At 39.5% G+C, this 20,886-nt stretch overlaps 1 protein-coding gene across 1 annotated transcript in view; it reads left to right on the top strand.

The window, feature by feature from the left end:
- The window catches only part of SLC25A17 (solute carrier family 25 member 17), a 47,214-nt gene that overhangs the window by 11,834 nt on the left and 14,494 nt on the right, over positions 1-20,886 (top strand). The window contains exons 2-4 of the mRNA XM_005681098.3: positions 5,998-6,058; positions 14,277-14,343; positions 16,014-16,165. Of these exons, the coding sequence (XP_005681155.2) occupies positions 5,998-6,058; positions 14,277-14,343; positions 16,014-16,165 (280 nt within the window). The remainder of the gene's footprint in view (positions 1-5,997; positions 6,059-14,276; positions 14,344-16,013; positions 16,166-20,886) is intronic.

Genomic DNA, 20,886 nt, shown 5'->3' with positions numbered 1-20,886 from the left:
CACAAAGGAAAAGGGAGATAATAAAAAGAAGAATCAGTGAAATAGAAAATAGAAACACAAAATGTTCTGCCATGTGGTACGTTTTCAGTTATTTGTTGAGAATGGAAATTTGGTTACGAAAATAAAACAGTATATGATCGCATATTGGTAAAATAATGATTTCACCCACCCCTAACAAAAGATCTGTTAAACCATGGTACAATCGTTATTGTCTTAAAGGTGAAGAAAGATGCTCTATTCCAGTAAGTTCCAAATCTACATTTCTGTCCCAGAGTCTCAGGAGCTCCAGATGGATCTGGCTGCCCGCTGGATATCTTCGTGTAGAAGTCTTTGAGGCATTTAAAAGTCAGGATTCCGTGGTAGCTCAGCTGGTAAAGGTGCCTGCAATGCAGGAGACCCTGGTTCGATTCCTGGGTCAGGAAGATTGGGCTTCCTTGGTGGCTCAGATGGTAAAGAGTCTACCTGTAGGGCATGAAACTTGGCATCGATTCCTGGGTCGGGAAGATCCCTTGGAGAAGGAGATGGCAACCCACTGCAGTATTCTTGCCAGGAAAATTCCATGGACGGAGGAGCCTGGCAGGCTATAGTCCATGGGGTCTCAAAGAGTCAGATATGACTGAGTGACTTCATTCACTTTTAATGCAAAAGCCAAACTCAGTATGCTTTTCCTAAAGTTGCTCCTCCTGCAGTATTTACCATCTTAGTTCATGACTACACACTCACTGTTGTTTTTTTTTAAGCCAGAAACCTCGGGGGTTGTCCTTGAAATTCCACTTCCTCTCCCCACATCTGTCCAGTTGGTCGCTAGAATAGTCCTTAATATACTCAGCAGAAGCCTTTGACTTGACCTCTACTTACCCCCAGACTTTTGTTCCCTTCTTAGTTGTGCTCTGTGTATTCTGACGATAATAGCCTTTGAATTTCCAGGATGTTCAGGTCACTTCCAGACTTGCGCTTGGTTTTCCTTTCAGCATTCTATTAGATGTTTTTCTCATCTAGTATCTCTGTTACTTAAAAAAAAAAAAAAAAACAACCAAACCCAAGCCTCTAATAAATGATTCCCCTAAGGTATTAATTATAGGCTATATTTATTTTTCCTAGAATTACTTGCCTTTTGTAGAGTTTTGTGGAAAGGATAGTATCTAACCCAAAAGTCTGATGTTTTCAATTTCTTACATTACACGGCTTTATCATCAGCTGAAAAGGATATTAGAAGTGATATGTTCAATAATTAAGTTTGTTAATAATGTACTATTTTTCATATTTAATGGCATGTTTATAACAAGTTCTCAAGACTATCTGGTCTCATAATTTCTTTATACTCTTAAGAATTATTGCAGACTCTGAAGAGGTTTTACTTATTTGGTAATAACTTTCAATATTTATTATTCTAGAAATTAAAGCTGGGAAATCATAAAGATACTTATCTGCTAAAAATATTAAGCCTGTTACATGTTAACATACGTAGCATTTTTTAAACTGTATTTTCCCCCATTAGTAAGAGGAGTGGCATTGTTTTGTATTTTTGCAAATCTCTCTAATACTTAATAGAAGATAACTGGATCCTTTTATCTGCTTCTGCATTCAGTCTGTTACAATATTATACATCACAGAGCCTCTGGAAAGGTTCACTACACACTGTGAGAAAATGAGAATTTTAAAAAGGCAAAAAAAAAAAAAAAAGGAATTATGCAGTAGTAGTTTATGAAAACAGCTTTGATCCTGCGGACTTCTGGACAGGGTTAGGGGACTCTTAAGGATCCCCCAGCCCGTTGCTTTGAGAATCTGTACACTGTCTTACTCTCTTGTATTCTGATGTCTTTTTTTTTTTTTAATTTCCTTCTCCTCATTTCAAAACTAAAGCAAACACATGCTTATTGTTTAAAAATAATAACATCCCAAGGGAGGTGTTAATCCCTCTCCCTATGTAATCCCTGTTAAGAATTTCCCAATTGTGTGTGTGGGTTAGTATTGTGTATACGTGTACACTTTTACAAGTAGAAGAAAAAAATGCAAAGTTGCTTCTGTCTTGATTGGAAAAAAGATTGAGAACTGAGGTAGAACAGTGAACAGTAGAGCCTGGAGTTCAAGAGACCTGGGTTCTGGCTGCCTCCGCCCCACTGGCTTTCAGCAGCCTTCTTAGTGATGCTGTGATCCCCGTTGTGGCTCAGTGGTAAAGAATCTGCCCACAGTGCGGGAGACTTGGGTTCAATCCCTGTGTCAGGAAGATCCCCTGGAGAAGGAAATGGCAACCTGCTCCAGTATTTTTCCCTGGAGAATCCCATGGACAGAGGAGCCTGGCCATCTACAGTCCATAGAGTCGGCAAAAGAGTCAGACATGACTTAGCAACTAAACAGCAACTTATCAACCCTGGCCAGGCTCTGTGGTGTCCAGGGAAAGGGTCTGCAGGGCTAGGGGGCCTGTAAGGGCTCTTCCACCTCCAGGTGCCAACGTGGTGGAGAAATTAATTTGTTTTCCCCGCACGAAATGGTTAAATGCCAGAAGGGGATGGTAGAGTGTTGTGACTCAGAATGTTTGTTTTTGGTGAGTTAGAAGGTTGTTTCTCCGAAAGAGAGCCTTTTAAATTGTAATTGTTGTCGACAGTAGAACTCCCACTCAGGTGGTTAGAATTCTGTGGGACTCAGATAATGGATTGATTTATATGCCTCTCTGGCACAACAGTATTATACCTTGTGTAGTTATCTTCTCAGTATTTTGTGCTGTCCAATTTTACAAAAGTGAGGAGACAGTCCTAGAGGAAAAAACAACACTGAGTATTTATGAAAAGCGGAATTTAATTCAAATTTCTGAAAAAATTATAAGACTGTAGCCTAACATGAGACTTTCATGTATAGAATTATGAAAACAGTCATCTGTGTGTTTACTTGGTGAGGAGACAAATACAGCAAGTCCCCAAAAGTACCGAATAGCTATGTTCTCAATTTACCTTTATCATTTGCAATAGACTTTCTCATAGATATTAAGTTTATTTGTAGCTGGATACAGCTGAACTTTTGTGATTAATCACCGGCTACCAGATTGAATGGTGTAGAACAATCAAGCAGGTCAGAAGTCAGATACACAGCCCATGAGCTAGAATTAAAATGTCAATGTGTTCCTTTCTGGAAGCCCGAGGAGAAAATCCATTTCTTTGCTTTTTTTGGCTTCTAGACGCTGCCCACATTTCTTGGCTAGTGGCCCCCTTGTCTATCTTTTAAAAAAAAAATAATGGAATGCTTCACAAATTTGTGTGTCATGCATGCACAGGGGCTATGCTAATCTCTGTATCATTCCAATTTTAGTATATGTGCTGCCAAGGCAAGCACCCTTTGTGCATCTTAAAGCCAGCAATAATAGGCTGAGTCCTCTTGCCTCACTCCCACCTACTCTTCTACTTTTAAAGACCTTTGTTGGGCCCACTCAGATAATCCAGAATAATCTCTCGATTTTAAGGTCAGCTGATTGGCAAAGTGACCTGCCATGTAATGTAACGTATTCACAGGTAACTGGGGGTTAGAATCTTTCAGGGGGCTATTATTCTGCCTACTCTGTCTACCTTCTGTGCATTTTGGTTTGTGGTTTCTTCTTTCAAAACAGCCTTACTCTGTCATCCTTTTAATTTCTAATCCACCAATTAGATTCCTTTTTGTTTTTCTACAAAGCACTTTTATATTAATATTATAAATCTTCTCTCTCAGTATTAGTGATTGGAATGCAGAGGAGGCAGTGATGGCTTTTCAGTTTACCATCTGGATCCAGTCTTTCCAGTACTAATATATTTTTAAAATGTTTTTTAATTTTATAGATCTGAGTTTTTTATGCTAGTGCTTGAGGAGGTAATAGACCTTTGAGCTCTTTGGACTGACTGTTCTCTCTTTTTTTTTTGAGAAGGGAGGAAAATCAATGTTTATAGGTGTTTTTTTCCCCATTATTTATTTATTTTCCTATATTTTACTTTACAATACTGTATTGGTTTTGCCATACATTGACATGAATCCACCACAGGTGTACTTGAGTTCCCAATCCTGAATCCCCCTCCCACCTCTCTCCCCATATCATCTCTCTGGGTCCTCCCAGTGCACCAGCCCCAAGCATCCTATATCCTGTATAGAACAGACTTTTGACTGTTCTCTTTATCTTGGTATAAGATGTACTTTAAGATTTCAAGATTGGAGGAGGCCATGGCAATCCACTTCAGTATTCTTGGCTGGAGAATCCCATGGACAGAGGAGCCTGGTGGGCTACAGTCCATAGGGTCGCAAAGAGTTGGACGTGACTAAAGCGACTTAGCACACACACAGGGCAGGGTCTTCTAAGTTAGCAAACCTCAGGTGTCTATTTAAAGCTGACAGGGAAGAGGGATGGAGGTGATCCAGTTGTTTGAGAAAGTAGTTTCCAGGCAGGACTTTTCTGTCTGGAGCTGCCCTGTCTATGCAATACCCTGCATGGATGAGCTATTGCAGCATGATAGGAAGTAAACTAACCTTGATAAGTGTTCAGTGAACCTTGATAAGTGTTCAGTAACCAGCTTTCCAGCCCCCGTTTCTTGGAAATTGCTTGTAAGGTGAGCAAGGATGCCAGGAGAATAGATTTGTAGACTGTACACCTTTACAGATACAGAGTTACTTAAAACATTAAATATTATCTAGTTCTTATTAGGAAAGATCATTTGATGTGGGAGCCATCAGAATAGCATAAATAGCTGAGTTCAGTCGCTGAGTCATGTCTGACTCTTTGCGACCCATGAATTGCAGCACGCCAGGCCTTCCTGTCCATCACCAACTCCCGGAGTTCACCCAAACTCATGTCCATCAAGTTGGTGACGCCATCCAGCCATCTCATCCTCTGTCGTCCCCTTCTCCTCCTGCCCCCAATCCCTCCCAGCATCAGAGATAGCTGACAGTAGATTGAATTTAATAAATGTTTAAGAATCGATGATATTCAGAGATAAATAGATGTTCTCACAATCTGGTGGAAGAGTCAGATTTCACTGCAGCCTGAGTGCTCTGAGACATAAGCAAGTGCTGTGGGAACACAGAGGACCTGATGGCTGGGGGTAATAACATTTAATCTGAGTTTCTAAGAGTAACTAATAGGACAATACAGTGTTCTCCCTTGTCAGACAGGCTCATCTATAAATAGGTAAGAGACTTAGCACATTTTTATTCTTATCTTTAAAGTTGACTTAGTTTCACATTGTTGTCATGATAAAAATATTCTGTGTTACCGTTATTAGATCAATAGCCTAAAACTTGATCTTATGCCTGAGAATATACACCAGAGGGGTCTGCATTTGGGTTGATATCCATAAACTCACCTGGGGATTTCATGCATATGATTTTATCCCTAACTGTATGCTTCTGGTTTTTGTCTGTCTTAGGGCTTTATGAATGAAAAGACTAGTTGTTGGCTTCTTATTTTCCCCCACTGATAATTTTTGTCATTGGATTCTCTTGGATGAATTATTTATAGAATTTTTAGCTAAGATATTTCCCCTCTTTTATTTAAAACACAAGCAGACAGAGCTATTTTAAAGAACAATATGATCCTTAACTCTCTTTTACTTTGTGGTGAATATATTATTAAGCACAGAGTATAGAAATACGTATCTGATTACTAGATTTTTTGGTTTCTTGGGTTATCAGAGGATAGCATAGGAGCGGTAACTGACCAATAAAAGCTTAAAAATCCATTTACCTGCTATCTTTGATATGTGTCCAAGGTTGTAAATCCCTAAGTTTGTCATTTCCAAGGACCCACTACCTTTTCTTTTTCAATATCAGAAAGAGATTTCTTCTGTCTGTTCAAGTATGTAACTAAACGTAACTGACAGAAGTTTGAACAATAATGATCCCAGTAGATTAAAATAATCTGTATATTTGTTCTCTGAAAATTTGATTTGACCTGTTGATAGCAACAAACTTATGTTCATTTAAAAGTTGTGGCTCATTATTTTTGTGATACCATAATGGCTAAAGGCTTTTCAAACTTTTCAGGGAAGCATGACAGCAATGACAGTGTTTTTTCCCTTGGATACAGCTCGACTTCGCCTGCAAGGTGAGTATCTGATTGTCATCATATTCCTGTTCATTTGATATCAGGAGGCAAACTTATTTCTCTACTAAATTCTAAAGTAACATAAGGATATTTTGTTTCATTAGTATCTGCTGTTGTCCCTTTTCACTGACTTTAAAGACTGGTCATCACTGCTGTTTCCTAATTAACAGAGAGGTGTTTGTGAATGAGTCATAGCCTCAGCCATTTTTTAGTCTGAGAGACCTGAGTGGGTTTGCATTAGTCATTTTGAATCATTATAGTTCATTCTGATAAACAGTATGACTTTTGAAAGGCAGAATGTAGAGTGTTGTTTTGTTTTTTGTTTTTACTAGGAGTACATTTTCTGTAAAGAGAGCAGAGAATAGGAAACATGGTCCCACATACCATTATCATTGCTCATCTAGGCATGGAGTTCTAGGCCCCCCCCCCACCCCTCATTTCACTTTATATTTATAAATTCTACTTGTTTTTTCCTCAGTATTTTTCAACTTGAAATTATAAACCTATGCCCAAACTTACATTAAGAGATAAGAGTAAGATTAGCTTTGAATAAACTAATTGCTGTGTTAAAACCCTTCATGACTACTGTTTAATTAATTTTAGAGATTTGGGGCAGGTAGTACTTTTTCATGACTCGAAACCTAAAATACATAAAAAGATAGATAGTACAGTGAAAAAAATCTCACTCTAGTCTGCCTCCTTTTCTCTCCCCTATAGATAATATCTTTTATTAGTCTCTCAAATAGCCCTGAGTGTCTTTATGGACTAACAAGCAAATGATTTATATTCTCAATTTTCTCTTTCTTACTCAAAAAGCTTACTTTTCATACTGTTCCATATCATGCATTGTTTGGATGCCTTCCAAGTCAGCTTGCTGGGGCCTTGTCGATCCTTCTGGCTGTAGAGTGGCCCGTGACGTGGCTGCAGCATAACCTGTGTGCCCCTGCACTAGTAGAGATTCTTGGATTATGTCTCTCTCTTTTGTCGAATCGGCTTGTTCACGTGTCATTCTGTTTCTGTAAGTTCGGTGGGATCAATCCCCAGAAGTGGGGTTGTCGGATCAGTGTGTAAAGATTTGCAATTTTGATGGTTATTGTCAGAGGCCTTGTACAGCGTTTCCTAATTTATCATCTCATGAGCCATGCAGGTACCAATTTTCTTAAGTAATTGGTTCATTTTCCCATTTTTAGATTTTCAGAATACTGTCAGATATGAGTAAGAAATTTGAAATTGATTAAAGTAGGTTTTGTTTTCATTGAGAATGCAAAGAAAAGTAGAGCTCTCCTTTTGAGACCTTTTTTTTTTTTTTTTTTTAAGATTAGGAAACAGAGCCCAAGGCTAATATTTTAGAAGCTTGAGTTTTAATCCTGGCTCTGCTGCCAACCACATATGTCCTTTGCCGCGGCCAGCACAAACAAGAGTCCACCTGCACAGGGAGAGAACGGAGCGTCCCCGCTAAGAAAAATAAGAGAGAGACAAAAGATGGGGTTGAGAGGATCAGACCAAAATGGCTGATGCCTTCCTTTATTGTGCTGCAGTATATATAGGATAAAGTACGTGACTTCTGACATTCACAAGATTATTCTTAATCTCTAAATACAATCACAAGACCCTTACCGTTGTGTACATCACAAATAGATAATCTATCTTCTATCAATAAGCTAATCTATCTTCTATGAAATGTTGCAAGAACCAAACGTCCTGGAGCCTTAAGGGTAATAAATTCTTCAGGGGGGCGGGACAGGGAGCTTAGGAACATGTCCTAGGGCTCTGCATAACGCCGAGCAGCTCCCAAGACTTAACCCTTCACGGGCAGTCCCCCGCAGCTCCCCTCTCTTTATTTTTTAAAAGCTCCATAAGATGTCGGTGTTGCAACATTTTTTTATGTATTAAAACTCTCATATGTAGAAATTCTTTAACAATACTACAAATAAGACAAGGAGCTAGACAAATTATGATAAGCACAACAGTCAGAACCGTGCCCACAGCAATTATACTTCGCCACAGTGAATGAAGGTTAGGGAAGTTAGAAAATAAATTTTGTAAAAAATTATCAGCAGTATCAGCTATATTCAAAGTAGCTTTTGGAGAATTTTCAATATTTCATTATGCAATTGCAATAGATCTAAAGACACATTAGTATTAAACCATACTCCTTGTAGATGTTTTTTCACCTTATCCCACGGGAAATCAGATGCATTATAAGCCTTTTTTGTAACACAAACCCACTTATAATTAGCATGACATTGGATTTTCATGCGGGAACTAATGCTCTGAACTTGTTCTCCTAGAACTCTAACCACATCATATAAAGCTGATAATCTATCTTCTATTTTTCTATCTATATCTTCTTGTGTTCCCATTACTTTAGTAACATTATATGACAAGGAATCTACAGTATGAGCAGCTTGAATGGATTGTGCTAAAGATACAGAAGCGGTGACAGCATTTGCTATAAGGGTGATTAAAGATACTATACCCAGAACAATCAGGCTCACACTTCTTTCAGTGCGGCTAAGAGCCGTGTTAATGCGTTGTAGTAATTCTAAAGCAGTCTCGTCATACCAAGCTTTCAGTTATTTCAACAGGTAACATTACAAAAGCAGGTTGTTTTACTATTATAACTTGTTCTCCTTTGGCAACACCTCTTATGCAATTGGTAAGTATGCAATTAGAACAATTTAAATGATAAATATTCAATGACAGTGTTATTTCCATATGGCCTTGTATCAGCATAAATGGGTAAGGGACACAAGCTCGGGGATATAAAAATCCCGTAACTCCTACATTACCATATTTGTTCCCACTAGTATTGGGTTGTAAATATAGACTATTGCCATGACCAAAAGCAGCCAAAAGTTTCCACAGTTCTGTTTGATATACTTGAGCAGTGTTTACAGAGAAAATGGGTGGATGCTGTCCTCGATATTCAGGGAAATCAGGTGTTCCTCCAGGTGCCCAATCCCATAAAAGGGTGGTATTGGCATTGTTAATGTTGTACACCGATGCAACCCGGGCTCGACATAAAGTCCAAGGAGTGTCTATTCCTATGCCAATGCTTAGATGTTTGTCGCAAAACGGAATGTCGAGAGGTCCGGTTCCGTCACGGTACGATCTTTTTCCGGTTTTTTCATCAATGCCAGAACTAGTCACTCGAGGATAAGATATATCAGCTGACACCTGTATACAGTGAGGATGTTGTGATTGATAAGAAAAGCACATAGGATATTGTGTAGTAAGACCATAAAAAGAGATAGTAGCTTGCTGGGGAGAAATATGAATATCTGATTTTCCTCCCAAAAGACTTGTATCGTTGACATAGACAGGTACTACTTCTTTATCCCATCCTAATGATTGAATCATAGGTGGATCGGGAATATATGCCCAAAAAGCCGCAGCCGCCCCGTTTTGTATCCGCTGTAACAATAATAATAACATGATCAGTATATTGGTAGGCGTCACCGGAGGTTGTACATGAGCCTCATTCTGAGCATATCGCATCAACGCCTCAATCTGCCTTTGGGTAGGCAGCTCACTCGTGGGCTCGCTCAGTGTCATGTGGTGCATTTGATGTGTCAGGGAGTTCCTCCGCCGCGCGTACCAGCCTTTCCGGTATCCAACGCGGCGCTTCGGCATCCCCATGGCCGTTGGTAATCACAATAAGTAATCTGTTGTTGTCTAATAGCTTCTTCTATTGATTGTAAGGCTGATCGTCCTTCTGAAGAAAGTGTTCGGGGTGACGCAGGGTCAGAGTCACCTTTAAGGATATCAAATAAAGGCTGCAAGGTATAAGTGGGTAGTTTTAAATAAGGGCGTATCCAATTAATGTCTCCTAGAAGTTTTTGGAAATCATTTAGAGTTTTTAAATGGTCAGTCTGTAATTTTACTAGTTGGGTATTACAAACGCGAGGATATAAGGAGAAACCCAAATAATTATAGGGAAAATGAGTTTGAATTTTTTCATCAGCTATGACAAGACCATTAAGACTCAAGTGTTTCTTTAGAATAGAAAAAGCTTGATACAATAGATGTTCGTCAGCATGAGCTAGTAATATATCATCCATATAATGAACTAAATATAACTGAGGAAAACGTTGACGAACGGGAGCTAATGCTGTAGCAACAAATTTTTGACATAACGTAGGGCTATTAGTCATTCCTTGTGGGAGGACTCTCCATTGATAGCGTTGCATAGGTTCTTTAAAATTAACAGAGGGCAAACTAAAGGCAAATCTTTTACAATCTTGAGGTGCAAGAGGAATAGTGTAAAAACAATCTTTTAAATCTATAATAATGATATAGGATTTGTCAGGTATAGCGGAAGGAGTGGGCAACCCAGGTTGTAGGGCTCCCATATGCATCATCGTTTCATTTACCTTACGAAGGTCTTGTAGCAACCTCCATTTTCCTGACTTCTTTTTGATAATAAAAATTGGGGAATTCCACGCAGAGGTAGAAGGTTCAATATGCCCAAGTCTCAGCTGTTCCTGCACCAGCTGTTGTGCGGCAGAAAGTTTCTCTTGTGTTAGGGGCCACTGATCGACCCATACCGGTTCCTCAGATTTCCAATCAATAGGATCGGCATGTGTCACAGGAGAATCAGAGGTCCCTAGGGAAAACACCCCAAGCCCTTTCGACTTTGATTAGATTTTAAATCAAGGGGTAAAATGATGCCTTGATGTTGTTTACCCAAACCTTGGTTTGGGAGTAAGCCCTGATCCAACATTAATTCTGTTACGGTGGGTGAAGGACTATATAAATAAACACCCATTTTGCTTAATATATCACGCCCCCATAGATTAACTGGAAGATGGGGCAGAATATAAGGCTTAAATTGGCCTGTATGGCCATCTTTATCCCTCCAAGTAAGAAGGGACGAACTTTGTTCTGGATTGGTAGTTTGGCCAATACCCTGAAGAGTGGAAATAGCTATTTGTTGAGGCCATGTAGTAGGCCAGTATTTTTCAGAAATAACGCTAATATCGGCCCCTGTATCAAGCACTCCGCGGAAAAGCTTACCATCAATGCGTAGCTCAAGTTCTGGTCGTGCCTCGGTAACATTTTGCACCCAATAGGCGTCAGAGGACCCGAAGCCTCTTTCTTGACGATCTCGGTTAATTGTTTTTCCTTGTATAACTAATGGAAATAAAAGAAGTTGAGCTATACGTTGTCCTGCATTAATCACAATAATTTTGTTAGGAGCGGAGGCTAATATTTTTATCTCTCCTGTATAATCAGAGTCAATCACACCAGGATGAATAAGTATTCCTTTTAAAGACGCACTGCTGTGCCCTAAAAGCAATCCAGCAGTTCCTGGAGGTAAAGGCCCAAACACTCCTGTGGCAAGGGTTTGAACCCCCATCTCGGGTGTTAATACTGTGTAGGAGGTGGCACAGAGGTCCAATCCTGCGCTGCCTCTTGTGGCTCGACAGAGGTCTGCAATGGTTCTTTTGGAACCTGCAGTGTTGCCCCATAACATTGTTTCGGGGCCAGGGGCTGGCCCCTCACCCAGTTTCCCGAAACCGGAGGTAAAGGATTACCTTGAACATCCGTTTTGGAACGACAATCCCGGGCCCAATGCTTCCCCTTTTTACATCGTGGGCATAAATTAGGAGTATTAGCAGGGATTTGTCGTTTTTGAGGGCACACTGCAGCCCGATGGCCAGGTTGACCACAAACAAAGCAACCCGAATTACCTGACTTTTGATATCCTTTCTTGTTCTTGGCTTGTTGCTGAAAAAGTACCTCTTTAATGCTTTTTCCTTGTAATGCCGCTGCCATAGCAATACCTTGCATGTAGGAGGGTCCAATATCAGCACAAATGCGAATAAAATCAGACAGATCTCCCTTTTTTCTATAAGGTCGTAAAGCAGCTTGACAGGCAGAATTAGCGTTTTTAAAAGCCAATTGTTTTGCAAATACCATCCCAGCCTTTTCATCTGACATTATCTTACCTATACGTTGGGCGCCACCTGCCGTGCCACGAAGTCCTGATAAGGCTCATCAGGTCCCTGTCGGACTTTTGAGAGATCTTCTGTCTTAATACTAGAGTTAGGAAGTTTTTTCCATGCCTGTCGAGCCGCATTTGATATTTGTGGATATGCACCAGGTAAAAAGTTAAGTTGAGTATTAGTAGCCTGGAAAGCACCTTCACCAGCCAACATTTCGTAGGAAGTCTGTATACCTTGTTGCTGATTGACATCGGCTATACGAGCACACTGTTCAGCATATTCAGATTTCCATAGTAAATAATCTCCTCCCGAAAGACAGGCCCTAGCTATTTGTTTCCAATCATTTGGGGGTAGATTTTGAGTACCCAAATTTTCTATCATAGCAACAGTGAATGGAGCGGTAGGACCGTATTGTGAGCAAGCAATCTTTAACTCTTTTAATTGTTTAAAAGGCAGCGCTTCATAAAAACGCTGGTTGTTATTTTCAAAGACAGGAAAAGCAAAAGAAAAGTCGGAGACGACCTCACCAAGTCGTTGTGCTTGTTTCAATGCCTTTTGCAGCGGAGACACAATCTCAGATGGAGGAGGAGGAGGAGGAGGCCCCGGAGGGGGATCGAGACCTGCTATAATGGAAGGAGCATAGGCAGGGGGAAGAGGCGGAGCAGGAGATTTAGAGTTGCTAATGGGAAGCTTAATTCCTGAACTCTGTAAAGCAACAGTGAGGTTTTTTAAACATTCAATCAAATCATCTTTAGATGTTGACGCCCCCTTTTCTTGTGCTAAAAAACCCCAATCTTCTTGATGGTATTTAGCAGCTTCTTCGTCTAATTCCGCCTCATCTGTGGATGAAAGTGAATCATCATTATCTGAAGGACGCGATAATTTAGAAAACGGAGGGTCGCCTTCAACTCCCTTGGGAACAGCATACCTGGGTTCCAGATCAGGAACATGTAGAGGATTTTCTTCCTGTTTCAGTAAATTTTCTAAACGTTTTAATTCATCGTTATCAAAGTCCGGACAATCACGAATTAGTGTCCAAAAGGATAAAGTTTCAACAGGCACCTTTTCAGGGCCATGTAGAGTATAATGAGCCCGAATTTGTTCCCCTACCTTTTTCCATGTTTCTAAATTTACTGTACCTTCTCTGGGGAACCAAGGGCAAACTTCCTCAATAAATGAAAGAAAATTGATTAATTTAGGTTTGGAAACAGTAATTCCCCGATGTTTTAACATTACAGATAGCATATGTACAAACAATTGACGACTATGCGTCTGTCCCATATTTATACTCTCAACTATATACCTTACTACTCCTCCTCAATTTAAATTCACTTGTATACGTATATACTCACTCTTTTTAGCTAATAAGAGTAGTGGCGAGGAAAACTGTCGAAATCAAGCCCCACGTTGGGCGCCACCTGCCGCGGCCAGCACAAGCAAGAGTCGCACCTGCACAGGGAGAGAACGGAGCGTCCCCGCTAAGAAAAATAAGAGAGAGACAAAAGATGGGGTTGAGAGGATCAGACCAAAATGGCTGATGCCTTCCTTTATTGTGCTGCAGTATATATAGGATAAAGTACGTGACTTCTGACATTCACAAGATTATTCTTAATCTCTAAATACAATCACAAGACCCTTACCGTTGTGTACATCACAAATAGATAATCTATCTTCTATCAATAAGCTAATCTATCTTCTATGAAATGTTGCAAGAACCAAACGTCCTGGAGCCTTAAGGGTAATAAATTCTTCAGGGGGGCGGGACAGGGAGCTTAGGAACATGTCCTAGGGCTCTGCATAACGCAGAGCAGCTCCTAAGACTTAACCCTTCACGGGCAGTCCCCCGCAGTCCTTGACAGTGTTGTGTCTGTAACCTCTTCTCTAAAAGGGAAATGGTAATTTATTTTCTCTCTACTTTATAAGATATTAAGAAAAAAATGAGAATATATAACTTTGAAAAAAAAACCAACAGAAGAGCCCTATGAAATAAAAAAAAAATAAATTTCTCCTGTTACATCTTTCACTTTGGAAATCAGGTATTGAATTAAAATGTTTTATGGTTCATAAATAACAGTTAAAACCCAGGGTATCAGCAGTTGAGAATTTAGCCCATGGGAACACAGGAGAATCACTGAATTCTGAGGCAAACCAGGGAGCCCAGAGATTGAAAGATTGCTCAGGCGAGGCAGTGGCCTTTCAGTGAAACTTGTTGGTGCTGAAGATAACAACTCTCAAAGGACTTATCTTTAAACTCTTTGATCTTGTAGTTGACGAGAAAAGAAAGTCCAAAACAACACACATGGTGCTCCTGGAGATCATTAAAGAAGAAGGCCTGTGAGTACTACCGTCTCGTTCATCTTTGTCAGATGGAGCAGCTCACTGGGAGATTCCCGGGCGTCTGTCGTGTCTCTGCTCACTCTCTATCCATTTCTCATAGCCTTGTTGTGTTGTGAATTTGTAATTGCCTGACTTTTAACTGCACAGTTATTTCCACTGCCTTAAAGTTCTGTGGTTGGCCATTATAATTCTTGATCACAGAGACTTCACATGAAACCTGTGCTTTGTTTTATGTACAGTATTGAAGGAGGTGATAGCTGTTTGATTCATTCCTATCAGATACACTCAGACCTCTGTACCTTTTAAAAAGCTTTTAATTTGGAAATAATTTCAAACTTACAGAAAGCTGCAAAGCTAAAATAGTGTTAATACAAAAAATACCAGTATGTACTTTACCCAGATTGACCTGTTGTTGACACTTTCTTTCCTATTTGTTTTTTCCATTTCTGCTCATGCTTTCTCCTTCCCTCTCCACCGCCCCATCCTTCTTCCTTTACTACACAGACGCACAACGCACACAAGTTTTTTTCAGAATTATTTGTAAGTAAGTTATATACCATACATCAAACCCCTTACCCCTGTGACTGACATTTTCAGAGTGTGGACCTTCTCCCCTTATTTTTCCTTAAATAAAATGTTTCTCATTTTAAGTTTGCCTCATGTTTCTTCCTGATTAGCCTGAATCTATGCATTCTTGCGGAGAAGGCAATGGCAGCCCACTCCAGTACTCTTGCCTGGAAAATCCCATGGACGGAGGAGCCTGATGGGCTGCAGTCCATGGGGTCGCTAAGAGTCGGACACGACTGAGCGACTTCACTTTCACTTTTCATTGTCATGCATTGGAGAAGGAAATGGCAACCCACTCCAGTGTTCTTGCCTTGGAGAATCCTACGGACGGCAGAGCCTCATGGGCTGCCGTCTGTGGGGTCGCACAGAGTCGGACACGACTGAAGCGACACAGCAGCAGCAGCAGCTTGCATTCTCGGGCAGAATAATATGTAGGTAAAATTGTGTTCTTCTTGGGATGTCCCATCTAGAGTCACATATTGTCCACTTGCCCTTTACTGATTAATTACAATTTCTTAGATTTGAGTTAACCACTGAATAATTTTATTTTTCCTTTCTTGCAACTGTAAGCAGTCTATGAGGAAATACTTAATTTATAGAGACTCAGAAATGCAGTGATTTCCAGTTGATTCCTTAGTTATTTTGGTGGTCACATTGTCCCAGCTGTGGCCAGTGTGAGCCCCTGCCGTCTGGTTCCCGTGCCACCATGTCTCGATCACTTTTTTTGGATGCCCTCATCACTTCTGTTCTGTATTTACTTAATTTTAAATGTTCTTGCCCTGTAATAAAGTGAATGATGCTGTATTAACTAACAGTCATGAGGAAATTGTCTCTAATTTTATATAGTAATTTCTAAAGGAAATCAAGGGAGGGAATCAATAAATCAGTCATTGAAAGTATGTTGTTTCCTGGTATCATTAATGCTAGAGAAGACTTCTTGGGCATCCTCAGAAGGTAGGATATGTGTACAGTTTGGGGTACATTTTGATACAGGAATGAACTTTGAGAATATGTGAATGACGATCAGCCTTTTCTAGGACTTTCTTTTCTAGAGGCTTCTGTCCCACATCTTTACTTTGCTTATTGTGTTCTTCTCCTAGCCTGGCACCATATCGAGGGTGGTTTCCAGTTATCTCCAGTCTCTGCTGCTCCAATTTTGTATATTTCTACACTTTTAATAGCCTCAAAGCAGTCTGGGTCAAAGGTCAACATTCTACTACTGGAAAAGATCTGGTAGTTGGATTTGTTGCAGGTAACTTAAGTTTTCTGAATATAAGGTGTTTTTATATTTTATTGTTTATATTGTATTCATATACCCTCTATGAGGTTATTTTAACACACAGTAATACTACAAAGAACGTAATTAGTTGTCTAACTTGACTCTGTGTGTGTGTATAGTAAAAATGCATAACATAAGATTTACCATCTTAACATTTTTTAAGTGTACATTTCAGTAGTAAGTTTTTTCACATTATTGTGAAACAGATCTCTATAACATTTTCATCATACAAATAAGAAGCTCTATACCCATTAAACAGCAATTCCCCTTTCCACCCTCCCCCCCAGCCCCTGGTAACCCCTATTCTGCTTTCTGTTTGTATGAATTTGACTACTTTCTATGCCTCATGTAAGTGGAATCCTACAGTATTTGTCTCTTTTTTTGACTGAGTTATTTCACTTGGAGTAATGTATACTCAAGGTTCATTGATGCTGTAGGATGTGACAGGATTTCTTGTTTGGTAAGGGTGAATGGTATTCTGCTGTATGTATATACCACATTCTGTTTATCCATTCACCCACTGATGGACACTGGGGTTGTTCCCACCTCCTGATTACTGTGAATAGTTGCTGCTCTGAGTGTGGGTTGTATGAATCTCTCTGAGTCCCTGCTTTCAGTTCTTTGGATATGTTCCAAGAAGTGAGATTCCTGGATTATATGGTAATTCTTTTTTAATTTTGAGAGGAACTACTGTACTGTTTCCACAGTGGTTGCACTGTTTCATAACCCCACCAGCAGTTGGTTCCAGTTTCTCCACATCCTCATCAACACTTGTTATTTTCTGGTTTATTTTTTTATCCTAATGAGAGCGAAATAATAGTTCACTGTGGTTTTGATTTGCATTTTTCTGATGATAGTGATGTTGAGCATCTTTTCATCTGAAGCTGAGCATCTTTGGAGAAATGTCTATTCAAATCTTTTGCTCATTTTTTGAGTTATTTGATTTTTTTGCTGTTGAGCTACAAGTATTCTTTGTATATTCTGGATACTAGCCCCTTATCGGATATATGATTTACACATATTTTCTCCCATTCTGTGGGTTGCCTTTCACTCTGTTGGTTATGTCATTTGATGCTCAAAAGTTTTGTTTTTTTTAAATTTAATTAAAAAATTTTTTTATAGTTTCACTATATACTTCAATAACTTTTTTTCCTACTTATGCTTTATTTTTATTTTTTTTAATTTAAAATTTTATTTTTACTTTATTTTACTTTACAATACTGTGTTGGTTTTGCCATACATTGACATGAATCCACCACAGGTGTACATGAGTTCCCAAACATGAACCCCCCTCCCTCAAAAGTTTTTGAGTTTGATCTTATGCCATTTGCTTATTTTTTCTTTTTTGCCTATGGTTTAGGTGTCATGTTCAAGAAATCATTGCTAAGTTTAATGCCATGAAAGCTTTTCTCCTAATCTTCATCTAGGAGTTATATAGTTTTAAGTCTTTAATCCGCTTAGAGTTACTTTCTGTGTGTGGTATCAGATAAGGATTCAACTTCATTCTTTTGTGTGTGAATGTTTTCTTAACACCATTTGTTGATGTGACTAGACTGTCCATTACCCGACTGAGTAGTCTTGGCACCTTTGTAAAGATCAGTTGACCATATACAGAAAATTTTATTTCTGAGCTTAACTTGGCTTGTTTTTATCTTCTTAATCAGAGAAGAGGGTCAATTATTCCTGTTTAGGAGCCTGTACCCGGAATTTATGGACATTAAGATCTCTTTTTTTTTAAAATGAAAATTACAGTACCTTTCCTGCTTATTTTCTGGGGGGTTTTGTTTGTTTGTTTTGTTTTTTGGACTGAGATGTTTAACATGAACAGGACTGGCTACATAATTTGCAGGGTCCGGTGTAAACTGAAAATGCAGGACTCCTTCACAATTGATTAAGCACTCCAAGATGGTTGACAATGAAGCCTTACACCAAGCATGAGACAGGGTTGCACACGCATGAAGCCCACCCTGAGTGTGAAAGCGTTTAGTCAGGTGTGACAAAGATCTTAGTGCACAGCTCAGTGTAGTCAGTATCATCATAGTCGCTAATACTTTTGGGGTTCATAGGAGAAAGAGGGTCTCTTTTGGCTGGGAGATATCTGCATATAGAAAGCAGTGGCTCTTGAACTGAGCCTTGGCAGAATTAGTAGCACTTGGAGATAAGTGGTGGTGGTTTCCCGATGGAGGGAATTGAGAGAATTGTTTAGAACAGTGAGCTCTGTAATTTAGTGAATGAGTAAAGTGAGTATAGGAACATGAGCAGTAAGTTGGAGAGTTAAGGAGCCCGCTTTTAGAAGTCTTTGGATCCTTGTCACCTGAGGTTTCAGAAGAGCTGGGAAGCCAGTAATCTGATACTGTGAATCTTTAGTTACTATCTGTTTCTTCTTGGTGAAATATGAGCACCATAAGATACAGAGCAGTATCTTAGGTATACTTCATATGTATAAGTATATATTACATATGTAACAGTATATATATTGCAGTTATGTATCTGTGTTCAGTTATTACATGGGCTTCCCTTGTGGCTCAGCTGGTAAAGAATCCACCCGCAACGCTGGAGACCTGGGTTCAATCCTTGGGTTGGGAAGATCCCCTGGAGAAGGGAAAGGCTACCCACTCCAGTGTTCCGGCCTGGAGAGTTCCATGGACTGTATAGTCCATGGAGTCGTGAAGGGTCAGATACGACTGAGCTACCTTCACTTTCACTTTAGTTGTTATATATATACATATATAGTTGTGTATATATATATTCCCCCTCCCTTGCGAAATTTTCAGTAAGAACAATTCCTAACTTGTAGTAGGAGCTCAATAAATATTTGCTGAATAAATAATTTGTTGAATTAATCAGAGTTTTATTAAAGAGACGGGAAAAAAGTAGATCTATTTCCTTTTGTGTGTGTGCTTATCCATTTAGTTTGTATGTAAATTAATTTATTTAAATGTCTGTTTAGTGTTCGTATTTTGTGGACTCACTTTTTTATATATTCTTTGAAAAAGTACAGATTTGGAAGCTGCACAACTGAATAATGTAAATGTCCAATTGAAATGAAAATGATTTGACTGAAAAATAGTAACCAGGCCAAGAGTATTCATGGCCCCCAGTTTTTCCTCTTCACCTGTATGAGACCACTACTATTTTTTATTCGGTCTCTCAGCCTTTCTTATGCTTAATAGTCTTATTTTAGTCCTTAGTTGATTTTTTTATAATAAACTTTCCCTTGAACCAAATGTATTTTTTTTAATTGAGATATAATTGACATATAATATTATATTAATTTCAGGTATACAACATAATGATTCAGTATTTGTGTATATTGTGAAATTAACACTGCAACAAATCTGGTTAACATCCATCATCACACATATTTACAAATTTATTTCTTTTCTTGTGGTAAGAACTTTTAAGTTTTGTTCTCAGTAACTTTTAAATATACAATACAATTTTATTAAGTATAGTCACCTTGTACATTATATCCCCATGACTTATTTATTTTATAACTGGAAGTTTCTACCTTTGACCACCTTCACCCCTAACCCTAGGGCTTCCCAGGTGGCTCAGTGGCTAAAGAATGCACCTGCCAATGCTGGAGGCTTGAGTTTGATCCCTGGGTGAGGAAGATCTCCTGGAGGAGGGCATGGCAACCCTCTCCAGGATTCTTGCCTTGAGAATCCCATGGACAGGGGAGCCTGAAGGGCTACAGTCTGGAGTTGCAAAGAACTGGACACGACTGAACGCGACTGAGCATGCATACACAGACTCCCAACCTCAGCCAGACCAGCTTTCAAACAGAGTGTAACACACTTTCTCTGAGGAAATGAATGAACAAGTAGGTAGCTCGGGACAGAAATCTGGAGGTCTTCATAGAGAGTGCTCTCTTTCCCTCCATGTCTGCTCAGGCCTCATGAACCACCAGTCTGTCTCTTAAAGATCTGTTGAATGCATGCCCTCTTCTCCATGTCTATAACTGTTTCCCCTAATCAAGTATTACTATCCCTCACCTGGACCATTGCTCTGCTGTGATCTCCTTGCTTCTCAAGCCTTTCTCACTAACACACTTTGCACAGTTCTGCTCAAGTAGCCTTTCTAGAAGAATAGCTTTCAGACACTTATAATTTGAAGAACTCAGGTTTGAAATTTGTTCACTGAAAAAAAAAATCAGAATTGATCCAGCCTATAGAGAGGGAATCTTCTTTTTTATATAACTGCAACAAATGGCAGTCTGGTATGATCTTTTATTCTTGAGACCAAATGTTTGTTATACCTTGATTACATTATTATATTAGTTTCCATATATATTTACATTGAAAAGGTTATATGTCGCTGTCAGGGACTAACTTAGGTAATTTTCCATGAAACTACTATTTTATGAAATATATGATGAAATCTTCTCCCTTTTGGTTGTCCAGAGCTGTTTGTTTGCTGTGTCTGGCTTCCCATTATACGCTAGGTACACACCACCCCTTGTTACATTCTCTCACTGTGAAGTGAAAGTCGCTCAGTTGTGTTTGACTCTCTGTAACCCCATGGACTATACAGTCCATGGAATTCTCCAGGCCAGAATACTGGAGTGGGTAGCTGTTCCCTTCCCCAGGGGATCCCAATCCAGGGATCGAACCTAGGTCTCTCACACTGCAGGTGGATTCCTTGCTGTCTGAGCCAACCAGGGAAGCCCTACATGCTCTCACTGTACTCTG

Source organism: Capra hircus, chromosome 5, assembly GCF_001704415.2.
Source record: "Capra hircus breed San Clemente chromosome 5, ASM170441v1, whole genome shotgun sequence".
In the NCBI taxonomy this organism is placed as follows: Eukaryota; Metazoa; Chordata; class Mammalia; order Artiodactyla; family Bovidae; genus Capra; species Capra hircus.
The sequence above is the reverse complement of the archived record's forward strand: the minus strand, read 5'-3'. Positions and strand labels throughout refer to the sequence as shown.